An 18,002-nucleotide genomic window follows, 5' to 3' on the forward strand; every position below is an offset into this window, starting at 1 on the left:
GGTCACTCTGAAGGCGACTGATTGTCGGTGTCAGGACAGAAAAACGGGTCAGTAGCCGGGACAGGAGACCTAAAACGTGGTCAGAAGAGAGTCGCGATTCCAGGAAAGGAGAGTAGACGTGGTCGGGGACTAAAAGAGGTCGAAAGCCGGGACGGGAGAGTAGACGTGGTCAGGATCAAAAACGGGTCGAGGCTGGGGGACAGACAGGAGCAAAAAACAGGTGGGAGTCAGGGTCGAAAAAGGCTTGCCTAGTGTTAAATGAGGTTCGCAGATGGACTGACAAGAGGGGACAGATAGAAGTGGGTTCAAATCGGGACAAGTAGCCAATCAGAGTCCGAGGCAGTTGGAGCCAAAGGAGCGGGAACAGGTGATGCATATCAGTAAAAATTACACCAATGGGTGAACGTTATACTTGTTTTTGGTATCATTTTTCTCATTTTAGTTGAAAAAAGGTAAAACATATATAGTTACATTACAAAAAACAAGTAGAAATATGATTTTCTTTCAAGACAGTTTGATGAAAGACACTTTATATTGTCAAGTTATGCAAAATGTCAGCCCTCCTTAACGATTTGAAGGTGAAAATGGAGACATTATCAATTACTGGGACTTACATATGTCTCAAGATCTTTGCAACGAACAAACAAGTGCTTTAGTTCAAAAAGATAGAGAAACAATAATCTAGAATTCGGATGAACTATTTGCAGTAGCTTTTTGTGGTTGTAATAATAAAACAGTCTAGAAAAATACTATTTACTAGTTTCTCATTGCACTATTGTTCTTATACACTTACAAATTAGACCAGTCTCTCAGTAATACCTTCGAAATATGTTGTTTTCCTTTTTATATGTTTATCCTGGAGTGTCACGTCCAATCTCGTTTACTCTGCTTTTATCAAAGACAATAAAGGCAATTCACAATTTACAATTTTTTAAAAGACCTGTAAAATAAAATGTTAGAAATGGGCATTTATTTTTCTTGAGAATTTGAACATGCTATTCTTTTATACGAGTTACCCCCCATAAAATTACTTTTTATTCAAAAATGCCAATGTTTTTGTAAATACTACTCCCACGCGCCAAGGTAAGCAACTTTATCACTCCATTACAACTGTTTTTCATACACAATTTATACATTTGCAAGAAATTCGCGACCAAAATTTGAACAACTCGGAATACAATTTGTAAATTTTGCATTCAATAGGAGCAAGCTCACATTGTTTTTTGGTTGAAACCACCTAAAAGGCGGGGAGCGGGTTTCAATCGTTCAGATAAATCTCAGTTTGTGCAAACTTGATAAGATAAGTGATAATAAAATTCAAAATTTTATCCCAATTATATTGAATTTACATTTTTGTATCATGGGTTTTCCATTAAAATCAAATGCACTTTGGGTAAACGTAACCCCCCCCCCCCCCCCGTGATAGTGGTACAGCCCAAACCAAGCAGAGGGGTAGTCCGCTGGAGCTCAGCATCAGCTACAGCGAGCAGTGCGACAAGGACGTTTACCTCGACTCCTATTTTTTACGTCTAAATTGATTAAAATATAAATATTTATCCTTAGCCACTCGACTGGTGTCCTGCAAGTACTTCCAGCCAGGGTTGAGTTGCCTCTTCCTTCCCCTTGCCTCTCTGCTTAAACCGCTACGGGACACCGCCGCCAAGTGAGTCCCAAGTTTGCCCCGTCCTGTGTGAGGGATGAGCGGACTGCCGGCCAGAAAGGAGCCGGTGCTCGGATAAACGCGACGAGATAAAGCTAGGGAATCATTACCGCCGCCGAAATGGAGAAAAATAACGTTGCAGCAGATTTATGTAAGTATTTCAATTTACTCTTCTGCACTTTTGGAGAAATTTGGTCGCTGCTTCTAGATAAGAAGAAACCTCGTTGGGGTATGGGGTTGTTTTGGAATCTAATTGTTTTCCCTTGAGATCAAGAGGAATTGTCATCGCGGAGTGTTATCCCTTTAAAAGAAAAACAATTTCTTATAACACAAGCCTCTTCATACCCCAATTTGCACTATGAGGTAATCTGCCTGTCCCATCCCCCTTCTCCTTGTAATGTTCCCAAACTAATGGTGCATTCGAATTGCAGAGCCACCCAAGGACATTTCCACAAATACTTGCTACTCCTCGTCATCTGGTATTCAAGATGCACCATAGAACATCCTCTCATCATCAAATCCTGCTTATGAACCCTTAAGCAACTCATTTTCTTAATTTGTATACAAATTAAGATATAACCCCCTGACAGTGCCACCTTCTCCCATGCATAGATGAATAAAGCATGCATGCTATCTGCAGGATGATCTTGTCAGGATTTCTGCATGCCTGAGCATTGTGGACTGACACTTTGCCCGTGTCCGGAATATATAAATGGGGAGCTTGGGCTCACAACGTGAGCCAACAATAACAAGAAAACTTGCTTCCTGCTTGCAAGCAAAAAGGTTCCTGATCTGGGTTTGGGCCGCATGTTTTGGCACCCGATCAAGCAGTAGGAACATTCAACTCCACCCTGATGTTGGGAATTCATTGATCATAATTTTTTACAATAGCTCTCAACAAAATGTCAGAAACATGTTTGCATTTAGATGCATGGTTCGTGTGGGTGCTTTAAATTCTTGAAAATGCTTGCAATTTAATGTAGTGTTTTTAAGAATTGAAAAGGGCTTGAATCTTTGGTGTTTAAAAATGATTGAAATTGGCACCAGCTTTTTCAACAAGTCTGCTTAAAAAGTACAATGACACTTCTCTCTAGTGGCTTCACTTTTCCATTGCATTTCATTTTTTCTCGTGACTCACTGCAACGGGCATTAGTTAGTATGGCATTGTCCTACAAAGCGTCATCGCCTCTTATCGGTCGTGCCCAAGAGGACAGTGTCATGCTACACTTAAACAAGGCACTCTGAAATGTGCATTATTGTAAGGATTACGCATCAATTATGGTCATTTATTATGGGTCATTAAAAAATTAAGGTAGCGTTCCCTAGTGGAAAATTGTAATGGCAACAACTTCCTGAGAATTCTTTGGTGATATATATTTAAGATCTAAAAATCTTGTGTTTTGATAAATGGACATGCAAGACTAAAAATTGCATATGTAAATCGCAAAATATTAGTGGCTCAGCAAAATACATGAGTCACAATTTCACGCCAGAGTTTTTCTTGTGATCGTTCCGGATAGATTGGATTTGAAGGTCCTTAACAGTTCTTGAATTTGGCCAATTAAAAGGTGTATCAATCCTGTAGATGTGACTTCTACACTTCAATGTAATCTAATGAATCATAGGTGATGGAAACCGGAGATAATAAAATGTCGCAAGTGTAAAGTTGAATATTTTTGAGCAGTCACTCAGGAATGATTAGTTTTTTCATTATCTTATTGGACAGTTCCCCTTTAATTTAAAATAAGATGCCAAGAAAAATCAGAAGTCAGATTCCGGGAGCAATCTCAATTAATCATTTTCATGCTTGGAGACAAACGAATAACCTCTATACTTGGCGTTTACAAGTATTCTGATTACAAGGGCAGGACAAGAGCAATGTCATCACGCAATAAGACTTAATTTCCACTTTTAACTTTATACATTAAAAACAAGTTGATTCAACAAAAGTACCATGCTTGTTTTCTTCACCTTCCAGCAGTGAACTCCATTGCTGCATCTCATGTGTTTACAAGATGAGCTTGAACATCTCATCTCATTAGCTGACCGCTTATCCTCAGTAGGGTCGCGGGCGTGCTGGAGCCCATCCCAGCAATCATCCGCCAGTGGGCAGGGGACACCCTGAACTGGTTGGCAGCCAATCGCAGGGCACACGAGGACAGACAACTCACTCGCTCATTCACACCTAGGGACAATTTGGACCGGCCAATTGGTATGAATTTAAGAATTTGCATGTTTTTGGAATGTGGGAGGAAACCGGAGTGCCCGGAGGAAACCCACGCAAGCACGGGGAGAACATACAAACTCCGCACAGGAACTCTGGAGCTGGATTTGAACCCACGCAGGAGGTTCCCCTGACATGAACTGTGCCGCACATGCGCTAACCACATGGGTAGCCAAAATCAAGGACGCACACTATATACGAATGGATACAACTGTGGCATTGTTGTAGATGTCCCTGAGTAATCAACTCATAAACATGATTCTTTTTTAGCGAGTAAGTCGGAGTTTGTGTGTATCTATCGTCCCTGTACTACTAGTCCCACTGTGCTTCGGGGCATAAAATATCTGCGAGCGCACAAGGTTTACTCAAAGGCATGTTTTTGCACGAGTTATTGAGAAATGAAATGACTAACCCAATATTTGCAATCTGAATACACTTAGTCGGGCGAAGACCTTTATTGGATTTCTGTGCTCGTTTACATGCATTTATGTAATCAGAATACTGGTGATATTCCATTTCCAATTGGGTTATTGCATGCATGTAAACAATACTCAGTGAAAAAGCATAGGAAAAACTTCCACCAAAATACTGTCCAAAAGACATCCAGTCCTGGGCAGGAAGCAATTTTAGGCTTAAACAAATTCAACTCGTAGGCTGTATCAAAAATGCATCCAGGGGTGAAACGATTTTGCAGTCGTTTCAAAGTCTTCCCGTTAATCACCTCTAAAACGGCATCAACGTTCTATCTGTATGCAAAATCCAAACTGAAAAGTGCTGATCAATACTTGACACAGTTCATGTTTGCTTACTGTTTGTCTCGGTTCTTTTGAGAGATAATAATCAGCTGAATCATGTGGAAGAACCTCAGCCGCTTAGTTTCTTTCTTGATTTGTATGGCTGTTTAGCAAAGATGCTTGTTCTTCATCCGAATAAAATGCAGTGAAGTGCTTCAATAAATGGAAACAAAAAGTACTTAGCTCTTTTAATAATCCAATCAAAATAAGTTTCAGTTATTGTTTTAGTTTGACAGTTTTGCCAATTTTAGCACTGTTTTTACCTTCACTTAGACGGAAGACACGCTTTTCTGTTTTGATAGTACTCTTGCTGTCATCAGATAAACAAAAAAACGATATGAGCCAACTTTGAATAATTATCTATCTACCCTGTTCATATCCCTCGAGAGGGATGACCGACGGCAAGACAAACACATAGAAAAACAAAGAAAACAAAAAAAGAGAAAAAGTAGCAAAAAACACACACAATTTTTTTGGGACCATGACCAACCCAAATGCCTAAACACCCAAACAAGTTAAGCACCTCGGCACCCAAGTTGGTCATGCTTTCGTCCCTCCAGATAAAACGGAACACAAGAAAGCGGCCATGTCATTCGGGTCAGGGGGACACAACACACTCTTCTGTTCTACAGCAGGGCCCAACAGCTTTTACTGGTTTACCCCTGCCGCATCATACGGTGCCCTGCCCATCCCTTAGAACGGGTCTAAACATCCCACTATCCTTTTACAATACCTCTCCATTTATTCCTATCACCAACAAGAGCTCTAGTTTCCACTAGATTTAGACCTCTTTCCTGCAGTGCGCTCATAACACCATCCATCCACGTCAATTGCGGCCTTCCTCTTGGTCTCCTTCCATTTAATTGAATAATTACAAATATTTAAATTCTTCTGCAAGACTGCGATATTCAGCTGTGTTCTTTCTTTGCATCGACTCCAAGTGGAACCATTCTAATTCAATGCCTCATACATTTTTTTGCACAGCTCTTAGCGCTAATGTATTGTGCTGTCGTAATGCCTCACTTGATCTGCAAACGTATTGCAATCGAAAGAAGGCATCTGCTGTGTCGATGTGACATACTGCGAGAAAATTATCATCAGTCACTGCCCTCCTCTCTTGGGGACAGCACGTCTGGACTTTGAAACGCGTTTTTTCCGACACGTCTCCATCACCAGACCTCGCATCTATTATTAGAAGACTTCCTGTTTGACTGGATGTGCTCACCTCACACTTTGTTTACGTTGTTGTCTCGGCTTATGCCATGACATACATCGTCGCTGAAGGTTTGTTGATTTGTTCAGAAGAAGGGTTATTTAACGGTGCCACGTGCCGCTTTATGTCATCAGATGTTAGCTGCCACGTCCGCTGTCTTTCCGCGTGGTTTGACAAAAATCCACATCATTATAGCTGTCAGGGTTCATTATGCATTGAAGCTGTAGGAGATCGCTCGAGATTTTTGCCCCGGGTTCTGTTTAAGTAAACAGAAACCAAACAGCGTTATATTCCACTTCATGCTCATCTGATGACTGATTGTTGTTTTTATTACTAGGATTGGGCATAAAATAAAAATGTGATTTTTTTTCTTTAACAGTCATTGTGGAGCAGGTGCTACCAACATGGTGCACGCATGCCCCAGGTAGCCCACTAAAACACATGAGTAGCCCACGGACCAGTTCTGAAAAGGGCTCACCAGTGATGGGTTATTGTGATTTTCTAGGAAATTTCTAACAGGCATAATAAATCATTGTAACTATTATTGTTTTTATATACATGATCAATTCAGTAAATGTAAATGGTCTGCATTTATATAGCGCTTTTCAAGCCAATGAAGACCCCCAAAAGTGCTTTACAATGTGCTTCACACTTTTCCCTGATAGCAGCGTCAGCCATGCAAGGCAACTACCTGCTTATCGGGGGCATTAGGGGTTCAGTGTCTTGCCCAAGGACACTTTGACATATAACACAGAAGAGCCAGGAATCGAATCTGCAACCTCTTGATCCCAGGATGACCTCCTGAGCCAAAATAATAATGAAATATATCGTACATTTTGTATATGTAATTTACTTAGATTCCTTATACATGGCAGATGTTTTAGTGGTTGACTGAGCCCATTTTAACTAGACTTCCAATAATTCCAAACTTTTAATTACATAATAACTGCACAATAAATTATGTTTGAATTGCATATTGTAAAACGGTTAGCTCTTTGGTCTTATCAGTAACAAAAAAGTAGCTCTCAGTTTCAAAAGGGCTGTTGACCCTGTCCTGGACAATTATGATTTTTATTATTTGTATAAAATATCTCCTACACACATTTATTTAACACATTCTACTATAGAAATAATACATTGTGCAAAATGTTAATGTAAGTAATTTGAAATCAGTTTTAACACAAACCTAACACTAATAGCTAGTGCAAGAAAATATATATTTATTCACAATTTGTGCTCAACCTGTTTGAATGCCACGATTGACTTGGTTAGAATCTATTTGATTAATAGTAAGCACCAGGTTCAGCAACTCAAACCAAATTCTTAAATTCATACAGAAGATTTTAGAAATTGTCAATTTTCATAATGACAAATTAATACTTTTACATTGATTGCAGATAACCATTTGTAAACCTCAAAGACAAGACCACTATAATCTGCTCCTCTACTCACTAAAACTTATTTTTTGTTTTTGTTGTATAAGTTAATGTTCTGTTCCCAATTTGATAGCTTTAATATTAAAGAGGCTGTACAGAATTTGGAACCTACTCACAGCCGCCATCTACAGGCTTGTGTCATTGCAGCCTCTATAACGCTATGTTGTGTGTGCAAGTATGTGTACCGTTATTTATTTCATCTTTTTTGGCTTTAGGGTTAGTGTTTGGACTATACTTGAAACAGGCCTTTTCTTACTTTCACAGTTTTTATGCTAAACTCTCAAATAGAAACAAAACAAAGGGTGCATGAGCATGAAGTCACTCTCCGTCCCTCCATTCCTCATACCTAATGTGTTTCGCCCTGAACAGCTTTGCTAAAAGTAAGACAAAAGCAGATAGGCGCATTGGGAAAAATATAAAGACACTTTGGACTCAGTTGGGCATAGTTAGCACATACTTAATAGAGAAAATATGTTACTTTTTAAGGATACCTTAAATGATGCACACCCTTAAAAGTATCACATGACTGTTTCGTGATTAAACTCCCATTGATGCAGCTCGGGATCTACGTGTATTTAACACTGAGCTACTCTGGACCTTTAAACAAACGAGCTGGCGCGGAGTCAATGCTGGCTTGTTTGCACTGCGCTTCCTATGTGTCTGGGGCCCGATGCCCCCCTTACGTCATCCTCTTTTGGGGCAGCAGGAGGAACAAAACACAGGGAGTTAGTTCATTCAAAGCTGCTGGTTTCGTCGCGAGTGAGACATCGATCTGTTTTCCTGCTCGTTGTTCACTAGACGCCCTTTTGGCTCATTTGCACTTTTTATTATAATGTTCTATTTACACTTTGTTATTTCATTATAAGTCATGTGTGTTCTTCTTTTGTTAGTCAGACTCCGGCCGGAGGTGCTTGTTTCAGCATTTAACTTCATGAATATGGCATTTCTAGGTCCAGTGTCGATGCATTTTTTATTTCTGGTTTGAAAATACACTGCGGGGTGCGCTGTATTCTTCCGTTAGTCCATCACAAATGTGCATATTTCTGTGCTCATTATGAAATATCTGTCGCCGGGAGAGCTCTCCATAAAAAGGGGGGTATTTATAGCTGACCCGGGCTAAACAATATGCCGTGAAATTGGATTTGGGCAAAAACGCTTTCCCTGTGGCAGCAGGAAAATTTGTTTCAGTTCTAACGAGGCTCTTTGGTTTTACCAGTGCCACACACAGATTCTATTTCAAATTATTTGCTCAGAAAGTACATATTCCTTTAGTTATCGTTCTATATTATACCATTCATTTCAATTTCCACGATATAGGAATCATACAGTATATCATTCTACAGCGTAACACCATCAGTCCCTTTACTTGGGCACACTACTGCGTACATGCCAATTCCCCCATTCGAGATATTTTTATGCCGTAAAGCACTGTGGACTTGTAGTACGAAAAAAATAATTCATGCAAAATCCGGCTTACTCGCTAAAAAAAAGCCTCATGTGTAATAGTTTATTTCTCCGGGGCATTTTCCTTTTATGTTCTATCCCAATAGGCAAAATGCCAGTTGTAGCTATCTACATATAGTGTAAATCTATGCTTCAGGCAAGCCATCTACGAGCACACCTTGTAAAGCAGAGGCAGGCGAACTGTGGCCTGCAGGCCACATTCGACACAACAGGGTTTGGATTCCTGCCCGCTAAATGAAAATGGTCAAAAAGTACTACTAATTAAAATGTTTTTTGTCCCGGGTGTCCCTTCCTGTTGTGCTCAAGGGCAATGTGAAAATAGGTGACTTCATTTTTCTCTACCTGATATTTTTTATCACTTGTTTGAAGATACTTATCGAATTTCATGCAAAAACACTTTTGAGCCAGTCCTATTGGATATCAGGTTTTAATGCAAATGTAGTGCTTAAAATGAGACTTATATTACCCTACTTCTGAAAGGTTCGAAACCAATTTGACGAAATTTTCTATTTATAAAAAAAATATATGATAAAATATATGTATGTACAGTGTAGATGTCTTCATGCATATTTATTCATAAATGCATATGAGAAAAAATGGATAAACCTACATTATTTCTTTTTCCTCTTGTATTGCAGAGGTATTGGGTTTAAGACTCTGTATCGGCATATTCATAAACTAAAACTGCATAGAATTGTCTTTGAGCTTTTTTAAAGTAATGCAATGGAAATTTTCAGCCACGTTGTCATAACTGCACACTCCATCTGATATCTGAAATGAATATTAGTTGCTTTTCTGTTATTTGCTTGATACCTGCTGATTTTCAGCCTGCCAGCGTGCCGACATGCATTTTGCTCATGCATGCATGCATAGCAAGCATCTATGCACCTCTGCAGGGAGCCTCCCTTCTGTTTCCTCCTATTTTAAATCAATGCATCTTTGGAGTGCTTCAGGCGAGGTCCAATTGCTTGCTGGCTTAAGCTAGAGGGCACGAGTGTGCTTATAAGCTACATGCTAAGGATTCCTGAACCTCAGCATACTCCTTTAATGTTCCATTGATGACTACATACCAGCCCTCTTTATTCCGATCATACCTTAGATGCTTTTGGCACATGCAGTTTCCATGGATGGATAAGACCCAAGTCACATAAATGCCATTGGCCCTTGGGTGTGTGGTCATACACCCTCTATGCTGGAATACAGTTCTTCTGCACGCTGTGGCCTTAATTAGGTGTGCAACAACAGCACATACACACATTTCACGGTTTGTTGACTTTGTCATTTTGTATACGTCTCAAACCTATTCATTGGTAGGTTTGTACCTTGTATTGTGAGTCGTACATAAAGTAAAAAAACATAAATCATTCCTCAATTGAGCCTCTCTTACCAAACAGTCCTTTTCCTATAGAGTCCATTCCTCTTTTTCCTCCTCTGGCAGAGCTTTGGATTTCATTGGTAACTGTCACCATAACCTCTGCCGTAGTATCGGCATGTAATGTCGGCTTCATCACTGTGACATAGGCATGAAAGGAGTTCTTGTTTCAGGGTAGACAAGTGCAAAAATTCAGACAGTAAGCACGTCATCTATTATTCACTACTGTCCTCTTGCTATTGCGGTGTTTTGGCTGCACTTGGTTGCCCAACACAGACCACAACAAAGGCTTGTCTTGTCACAGAAAATCGTCGCCCGAGGAATGCTTCCTTAACAGTGTTTCGCTTTGACAGCAAGAAGCCTGATATAGTCTCGTCTCTCTCGGATGAACTCTTTTCATTGGGAATGGGGCCCGATAGCGAGGCCCACTCCTGGTCATCTGTGAGCTATGACGTCACTTTTGAATGTGCCTCGATGAGCTCAGACAAGCTTTTTCTTCAGGCCTGCTATCTCGCTGACTGCCTCTAATCATCTGGAATTTAACGGGATGATTCAGTTCCCAATGGCGTAGCGTTTTGGTGAACGATTTCGGCATGTGGTAATACATGTGCCTTTTGCTTGTTTATAAATAGAAGTCTTTATAGTCATTGATCACTACGTAGCAAACATTGTTTACAAGCAGATTAAAGGTGGCACTCAAGGATAACATAGTCAAAGACTTTAAGAAAAAAAAAAGATAAAAATAAGGATAAACGGGCAATATTTAACCGTTTGTAATTGGTTGTCAGTACTTAAAAAATAGTGTAATGAAATGTCGCAGCAACATTGTCACATTGGTAGTAAAATATTGTTTTTGAACAGTTAATTAACTCGGCATGTTATCTTTAATGGTTGAAGTTTTAATCATAGATTTGGACTAAAATACACGTGCCTTTTGCTTGTTTAGAAATAGAAGTCTTTATTGTCATTGATAACTTCGAAGCAAACATTGTTTACAAGGAGATTAAAATTGGCACTCAAGGATAACATAAACAATGGCTTAAAGGGAAACAAATCGATAAAAATAAGGATAAACGGGCAATATTTAAAAGTTTGTAATTAATTGTCATTACTTAAAAAATAGTGCAATGAAATGTCAAGGCAACATTGTCACAGTGGTAGTAAAATATTGTGTTTTTGAACAGTTAATTAACTCGGCATGTTATCTTTAATGGTTGAAGTTTTAATCATAGATTTGGACTAAAATAGAAAAGTGGAAAAGGGCAATCTTGCAACTCACTTGCGTCTGGTTCAGCTATCCACATAAAATAAATCTATGGATGATGGATGTATGGGAAAACAAGAAAAAAACTGTTTTGAAAAAAGACTTAAAAAGACATTAGAGTTCCACCAAACCACTGTCAATTTGCACGTAAAAGGTTGCAATGCAAATGTGTTTAGTCGGCACAAAGACCACCTTGGTAGTGGAGTTGACTGGTTGCCAATCGTTGCAAGTTGTTAAATAGCGCAGTCACGGAGTCATAAATCTACCCCCAAGATTCACCATCTATGTGACAGCTTCCAAGCGCCTCTGCAGTTTTCAGCCAAAAAACTTCGGAAGGATTTATAAATGGTTGCCGCAGTGTTTACTCAAATTGGGCTCCCAAAATGAACACAGCGGTACAGTGCAGTGCGAACAAAGACGAGCGTCCCTCCCGTGAAGGCCTTTGTTCGGCCTGTCGGTTCTCAGCCAGATATATGTTTACAATGGACATTCAAGCTCAAGCTCATGGCCAAGTGTGAGTCACCATTCACAACAGTCCAACTTAGTTTTTATTTTGTTGCAATGTGACAATATTAACTATTCCCCTGGAGATTAGTGCAGTATCAGAGCGAGGTATCCCCGACAAAAGCCAAGCATTCCTAGCGACATACTGCAAATAGCTGACGTCACAACACAGCAGTGAATGGAATGAGGATCAACTGGTTGAGATCCCAACACCTATCTGTTGTTTTCTCTCTATGAATCAGCGCCCCAAGAAGTACTGAAGGTGACAAGGCCCGACCCAGAAGGGGAAAGCAGTCCCGTTAAACCTGCTGAAAGAATTGCATCGCCGGCTAAAAGACTGATCACTCCGACCAGAACTGATGTAAACCTGCGGACGCCTGGCTCCCCGGCATCACCTTCTCCACGGCCCAAAAAAGGTAAACACATCACAGGTCACTCGGTTCTATTAGAGTTTTAATGGACTCCGCTCAAACTTCCATAATGCATGCTGTTACGTTTTTATTTTGCCAGAGTAAGCTAATCTTACTTGAGGCAAGGTAAAAGTCTGAGAGACCGCATTTGCTTTCAGACCTGCAGCCAAATCCAATACGGAGAGGACATCTAGGAGATTGCTCAATGCTTTTTAGAATGAAACAAGATATCGCCGGTCTTTGGTTTGCGGCAGCTTCGCGTTTTACCGCACTGACCATAATAGCAAAACATTGTAAGCTGTAATGTTTTACTCCAATCCTATCGGAAGCATTAGAGATAAATGTAGAGATTTTTGCTACAATTCAGGGATAAGGTGTGATGCTGAATAAAATATCGTCGACCCCTGGAATATGACATAAATTCGTTCTCAGGAACTGTAAAGTGAAATTGCCTTAAAGCTGGGGGATATAAAACTATTGTAATGCGAAGCTTATACGTTCTGAACTCCCAGTACCCCAGATGTCAAGTCATATTTATTTGTATAGCCCTTAAAGTCTTAAAATACTGCACAGGCTTAAATAATAGAGAGACTGTTTGGCCAATCAGAATCCATAATGCAATAGACATTGCAAATCATTGCAGTAGCGAGACTGTGGAAAGTCGGCTACGTTACAAGAAGAGTTCACTCTACTTTTTGGCAATGGATCCTAGGATTTTGTCAGGCTGATTTTTGGAAGTAGGTTAAATAAACTCAGTCAACCACTAAATATTTTAACTAGAAAATCGTAATGATCCAGCACAGGTGCGCCAATTTTAGAATAGGTCTGCGGGCACCTCAGCTGTCCATAGGGGCACCCTGGTGCCCGTGAGCACAACGTAGGAGACCCTTTGCTCGAAAGGGTGTTTATATCTACCTACAAAGTACAACTGAATAGTTATGGTTGCGTTGTCTCAAGCACAGAATACGAGAACGTTGAATTTCTCCTCACGGAACTACAGTTCAGAGGTCCTGGGTTCGATTGCAGCTTCCGGACGCTCTGTGTGGAGTTTGCATGTTCTTCCCGTGCCTGCGTGGGTTTTGTAACAACAGTACAAAAAAACACAGTAATGTATCACCGACTCGCAAAGTCTTAAAAGAGCAAACGAGATTCTGAATGAAGAGAAATGCTTTGTGAAAGGTAGTTCAGCTAGACATTTTCATGATGCCTTGATGCAAACTAATAGCGGACAACCATTTTCTATGATGTCGAAAGGCATCTCAGAGATTCTACGACATACTCAAAAACACTGCAAAGTTTGAAATGTATACGTTTTTAAACACCTCAAATCCTTAATAACTGATGTCATTTAGTGGGGAAAATGCCTTGAAGAGGGGCTGACAAAACATCTTATCCCACACGTAAAGTGAAAACACCCCAAGGCGGAGTCGTTGTATCCCGGGGGTCCAATGAACTTATGGAAGAGTATATGACAAGTGTTAAACGTTCCACCCCTGTGACAACAGTGTGGAATACCCCTTAACTCCCTGAAGAAATATGTTTGAGGTTTTTTTAAAATAAGTAAGCTTATTTTCTCTTTCTGCACCCTGTTCCTTCTTTTATCCAATAATCCATTTGTACCATTCTCTCACTTCAATCCCCAGAGTGTTTTCCTTTCTGAACCGGTTGAGTTATCCTAAAAAAAATGACCTCCTTGTCTTTCAGGTTCTTTTCTGGCACTGCGAGGCTGGTTAATTGTGAGCTTTTGTGATCTCCAGAAGAGTTTGAAGGAGAAAAGCACTCTGCAGGCCCCTTAATTAGACCAAGTGAATCGTTAGGCGATTAGTGCAAAGAGAGACTGTTTTTGTGTTCTGATTACTCGTCCGTTTTGTGTTGACAGCCGCAATTTGCTTTAAGTGCCATTATGACAAATTTTATCGTTCTATTTCATTTTCTCCATGGAAATAATCACAGAGCATTAGTGTTTGCTTTCCATTTAGGAAACCTAAATCTGCATCACATGTTTTCATACTTCATACTATCATTCAAATGTATAATGTATCGTATACAATGTGCTTATTTTACATTTACGAAGTTCTGGGTCGAATCCCACCTCCCATACGCTGTTTCCTTGAGTTCTAAGACGCTGAAATCGGTTCTAGTGACCAGTGTAAACTAGTGCAGTATACCCTCGCTTACACAAGGTTCACCTGTCACAGTCTTGCTACCTCACTGGTTTGCATCGCACATTATTTTCTGTATTCTGATTGGCTAAAGAGACAGTTCACATTGATGACTACAATTCCTATTTGACCGTAGAGTAGTTATATGTAAAATAAACAACGTTTATTCAGAGGTTTTATTGGGAAGGAAAGAGTGAGAGCAAAGGAGAAGCAAAAATGAGAAAGACGGAAAAAAAGAAAGATAAAAGAAAGCGAGAGACAAAAGAAAAAGAGAGGAATACAGAAAAATATAAGTCTGTGAAGCCTTTTGAGACTATTTTTAATTAAGTGCTATACAAATAAACATGACTTGACTGTAATTTTCTCATCAAGCAGGTGATGTTCTGATATACGTGTAGCACCATCTTGCAACCTTACTCAGAACAGAAGAGCCTTCCATCCTCCTATAAATACCAATGTGGGTCAGGCATATTTTCTACCCCTTATCTCTCCCCTGGCACATTGTTTACAGTTAGCACCTCTTCTAGTTAGTGCAGATGTTGCCTTGTGTTTGATGTGAAACATCTGGCCTTTGAGATGAGAGAGGTGTATTTCCCAGTAAGACGGATTAGAAAAACCCTGATGGCTTTTGCTAACTAAGAACTCGTGAAAATGTCTCTTTTGTGTTACACACACCAGACATGATGAAGTCGGAGGAGAGGCAGCAGCTGGCAAAGGAGCGGCGAGAGGAAAAAGCCAAATATCTGGGTAAGTGGAATCAAGGGGCGGTAAAAAGCAGTTTACGAGGGACAATAACACCTCCTTGTGGTGGGGCGAAACTGGCGTAACTGGACACAACAATGCATGCATTCTCACGTTCTTGCATGAGCTCAATGCAAGAAAAACGCAGCACTACACTTTATATGTGGCTATAGTTTGAAGTGTAACACATTTAAGTTATTTGATTCGACTTAATTTGTTGGTAGCCACACGGTGCATTGCTTTGCATGATTGACAGCTGCTTATCTTCTCTCTCACCCAACCTCCCTCCTCCCTGCAGAAGAGCTGAGCAAGTTACAAGGTAACTACCCTCTGTGTACAACTGTTGGTGGTAATCTCCAGAAATCTATTGTCATCATCATGCACATGTGGTATCACATCACTTTATTTAATATTGAGAATTTTGCTTTGCAATTAACACCAAAAACAACCAACAGTCTAACATATAACCACAATCCTAATATGCTACAAACTTTTTACTTCTAGCTTAGGTTGTATTGCCCATCTGAACACCGGTTCCATTCATGCATCCCTTTAAATTTTCATAATGCTTGCCTGGCCATTTCTCTATGATGCATCTGGCAGTAATCCATTTTTGTGATAGTTTACAGATTGTCAGCTCATTTTTTTCCTCCCAAGTTTTTAATCAGCCATCAGGGTTGGGTAGGGTTACTTTAACTTGATTACTTTAAATTACCAATACCAAATATGCTAATAAAAGACAAAAGGAACTTAATATGAATAAAATTATGACTCACAACACGTGTTAAGCTTTTTCTCCTGGCTTTGATCTATTTGATCCCTGGCAAAACTAACAAAATGCAACAGAAACAAAATGAAAATAAATCCAAACAGCTTGCCAACATCATTTTTGCCTTTCCATGTATTCCGTTACTCCCCAATCCTGCACAAAATTTAGTAATTTTATTCATATTTAGTTTCTTTTGTCTTTCATTAGCATATTTGGTATTTGAGTAATCCAAAAGTAATTGAAAGTAATCAAGTTAAAGTAACCCTACCCAACCCTGTCAGCCCTAGATATACTGCAAAAAAATAAAATCTCACCCAATTAACAGAACAATTGTTTTGTTTAAGCGTAGTTTGTCTAGTTTTCAAATGGAATTTAAGTAAAATGAGAACATTTTTATTTATATACCATAGTCTTGGATGGATGGATAGTCTTGGTAGATCATTCTTACAACAAAATCTTACCCAGAAAAAGCTTAGTTTGAGTAATTTGTATCCTGTAGTTTTAGGCTTTTTAAAATGTTTTTGAAGTCAAATAAGAACACTTTGAAATGAGCAGAAGTATCTGACAATACGTTTTTTTTGGGTAGTGTAGATTTCATCTGCTTTTAATGAATTAAATTTGATATGAACGTTGTGAAACATTGTATGCCACAAGATAAGACAAAGCACTCCAGGGTCAACATGTAAAAAATATATTAAAGAGAAAAAAAAGCTATCTGTCAGGATAAATAGGCAAACATATTTACATCGTAGTGCGTAGAGACTGGCCTAAGTTATAATAATAGGGCAACGAAAAAGAACAGTGCATCGTAACATGAAGTTGAGCTGAATAATTTTGGTGAGAAGGCATTGAAAAGTTGTACATTCAGTAGTTGCCGTGTGGCTTAACCCAGCTGTGTTGAGTTCGAATGCTGCGTGGATCAATCAAATTAGGAGATGAGCAGGCCATGGAGCGCCAGATGGGACCAATCTAAAACCTTCAGTCAGACTTGGATCAAAGAAGAGATAATTCCAAAGCCTCGTGTGTGTTTCCACTATCAGCTTAAAGGGAGGTCTTGTCTCAGACGACTTATAGTCGGTGTTTTCTGTCGCATCTTTGTGGGCATACCCATAAATTACCTCTCTAGAAGCCACATCTGCCTGCACTTGGAGAATATGTCAATACTTGATGATTGAGAAGACTCTTTGCCAAATCCTGATTGCCCTTCGAATAATTGATTGCTTTCTGGGGAAAAAAGGCATAAAAACCCACAAAATACTGCACAATAATAACTTAAGAATGTCAGAGGATCACACTTTTTTAATTAACTTGAGTTGAGAAGTTAATACCCGTCCCGATTTGTGTACCCTCTCAAACAAAAGCTACCATTGTGATTTTAAGCCTATCTGAAGCCTCACGTCTACAACCAGTTGCTTGGGTTTCATCAACTGCTTTAGAGCTTTGATATTGTAGTTGTGATGAAAAAAAGTGCTGCATTGTGCTCACTGCAGGGCCTTTCATTTCCATATCTAAGCATGTTCAATACTGAAGTCAAAGTTTTGATGTGATTATGTCTGTGAGAAGTATAAAACCATTTGATCTATTTTACAAACAGAAATGGCTTTAGATCTCAGAGACTTCTCAAAAACAAATTTTTTTTTAAAAAGACCCCATCCCACTTTTTCAAGCACGGGATTTAAGTGGAAGAACTTCATACAGATTTTCACATCGCTTTGAAGTGAAAACCAGCCAAGCTCCTTCACAAAAACCCTATTCATCCTCTCACCTCATGACCTTTTTTTCTCCGCACCTCAGCGGCAAAGAAAAACCAGTGGCTGGAGAAGGAGGAGAGGGCACGACAGTTGAGAGAGCAGCAACTGGAGGAGCGTCGAAGGAGGTTGGAGGAACAACGCATCCTGGCGGAGAAACGCCGAGCCGCTTTGGAAGAGCGTCAAAAACAGAAGCTGGAGAAGAACAAAGTAGGTGACCTCAAATGTCTTTCTACAAACA

At 39.7% G+C, this 18,002-nt stretch overlaps 1 protein-coding gene across 4 annotated transcripts in view; it reads left to right on the forward strand.

Moving 5' to 3' along the window:
• The first annotated feature begins 1,472 nt into the window (after positions 1-1,472).
• map7d1a (MAP7 domain containing 1a) overlaps positions 1,473-18,002 on the forward strand; it is a 39,977-nt gene continuing 23,447 nt past the window's right edge. For 2 of the 4 annotated variants that reach the window (XM_088327059.1, XM_088327061.1), the window contains exons 1-5: positions 1,473-1,811; positions 12,174-12,347; positions 15,182-15,250; positions 15,543-15,563; positions 17,808-17,971. In XM_088327059.1, the coding sequence (XP_088183185.1) occupies positions 1,781-1,811; positions 12,174-12,347; positions 15,182-15,250; positions 15,543-15,563; positions 17,808-17,971 (459 nt within the window). In that variant the 5' untranslated portion in view covers positions 1,473-1,780. The remainder of the gene's footprint in view (positions 1,812-12,173; positions 12,348-15,181; positions 15,251-15,542; positions 15,564-17,807; positions 17,972-18,002) is intronic. The other 2 variants (XM_088327060.1, XM_088327062.1) reach the window with 1 other exon arrangement.

The sequence above is a fragment of the Urocampus carinirostris genome, chromosome 2, assembly GCF_059441175.1.
Source record: "Urocampus carinirostris isolate Australia breed hairy pipefish chromosome 2, RoL_Ucar_1.0, whole genome shotgun sequence".
Taxonomy (NCBI): Eukaryota; Metazoa; Chordata; class Actinopteri; order Syngnathiformes; family Syngnathidae; genus Urocampus; species Urocampus carinirostris.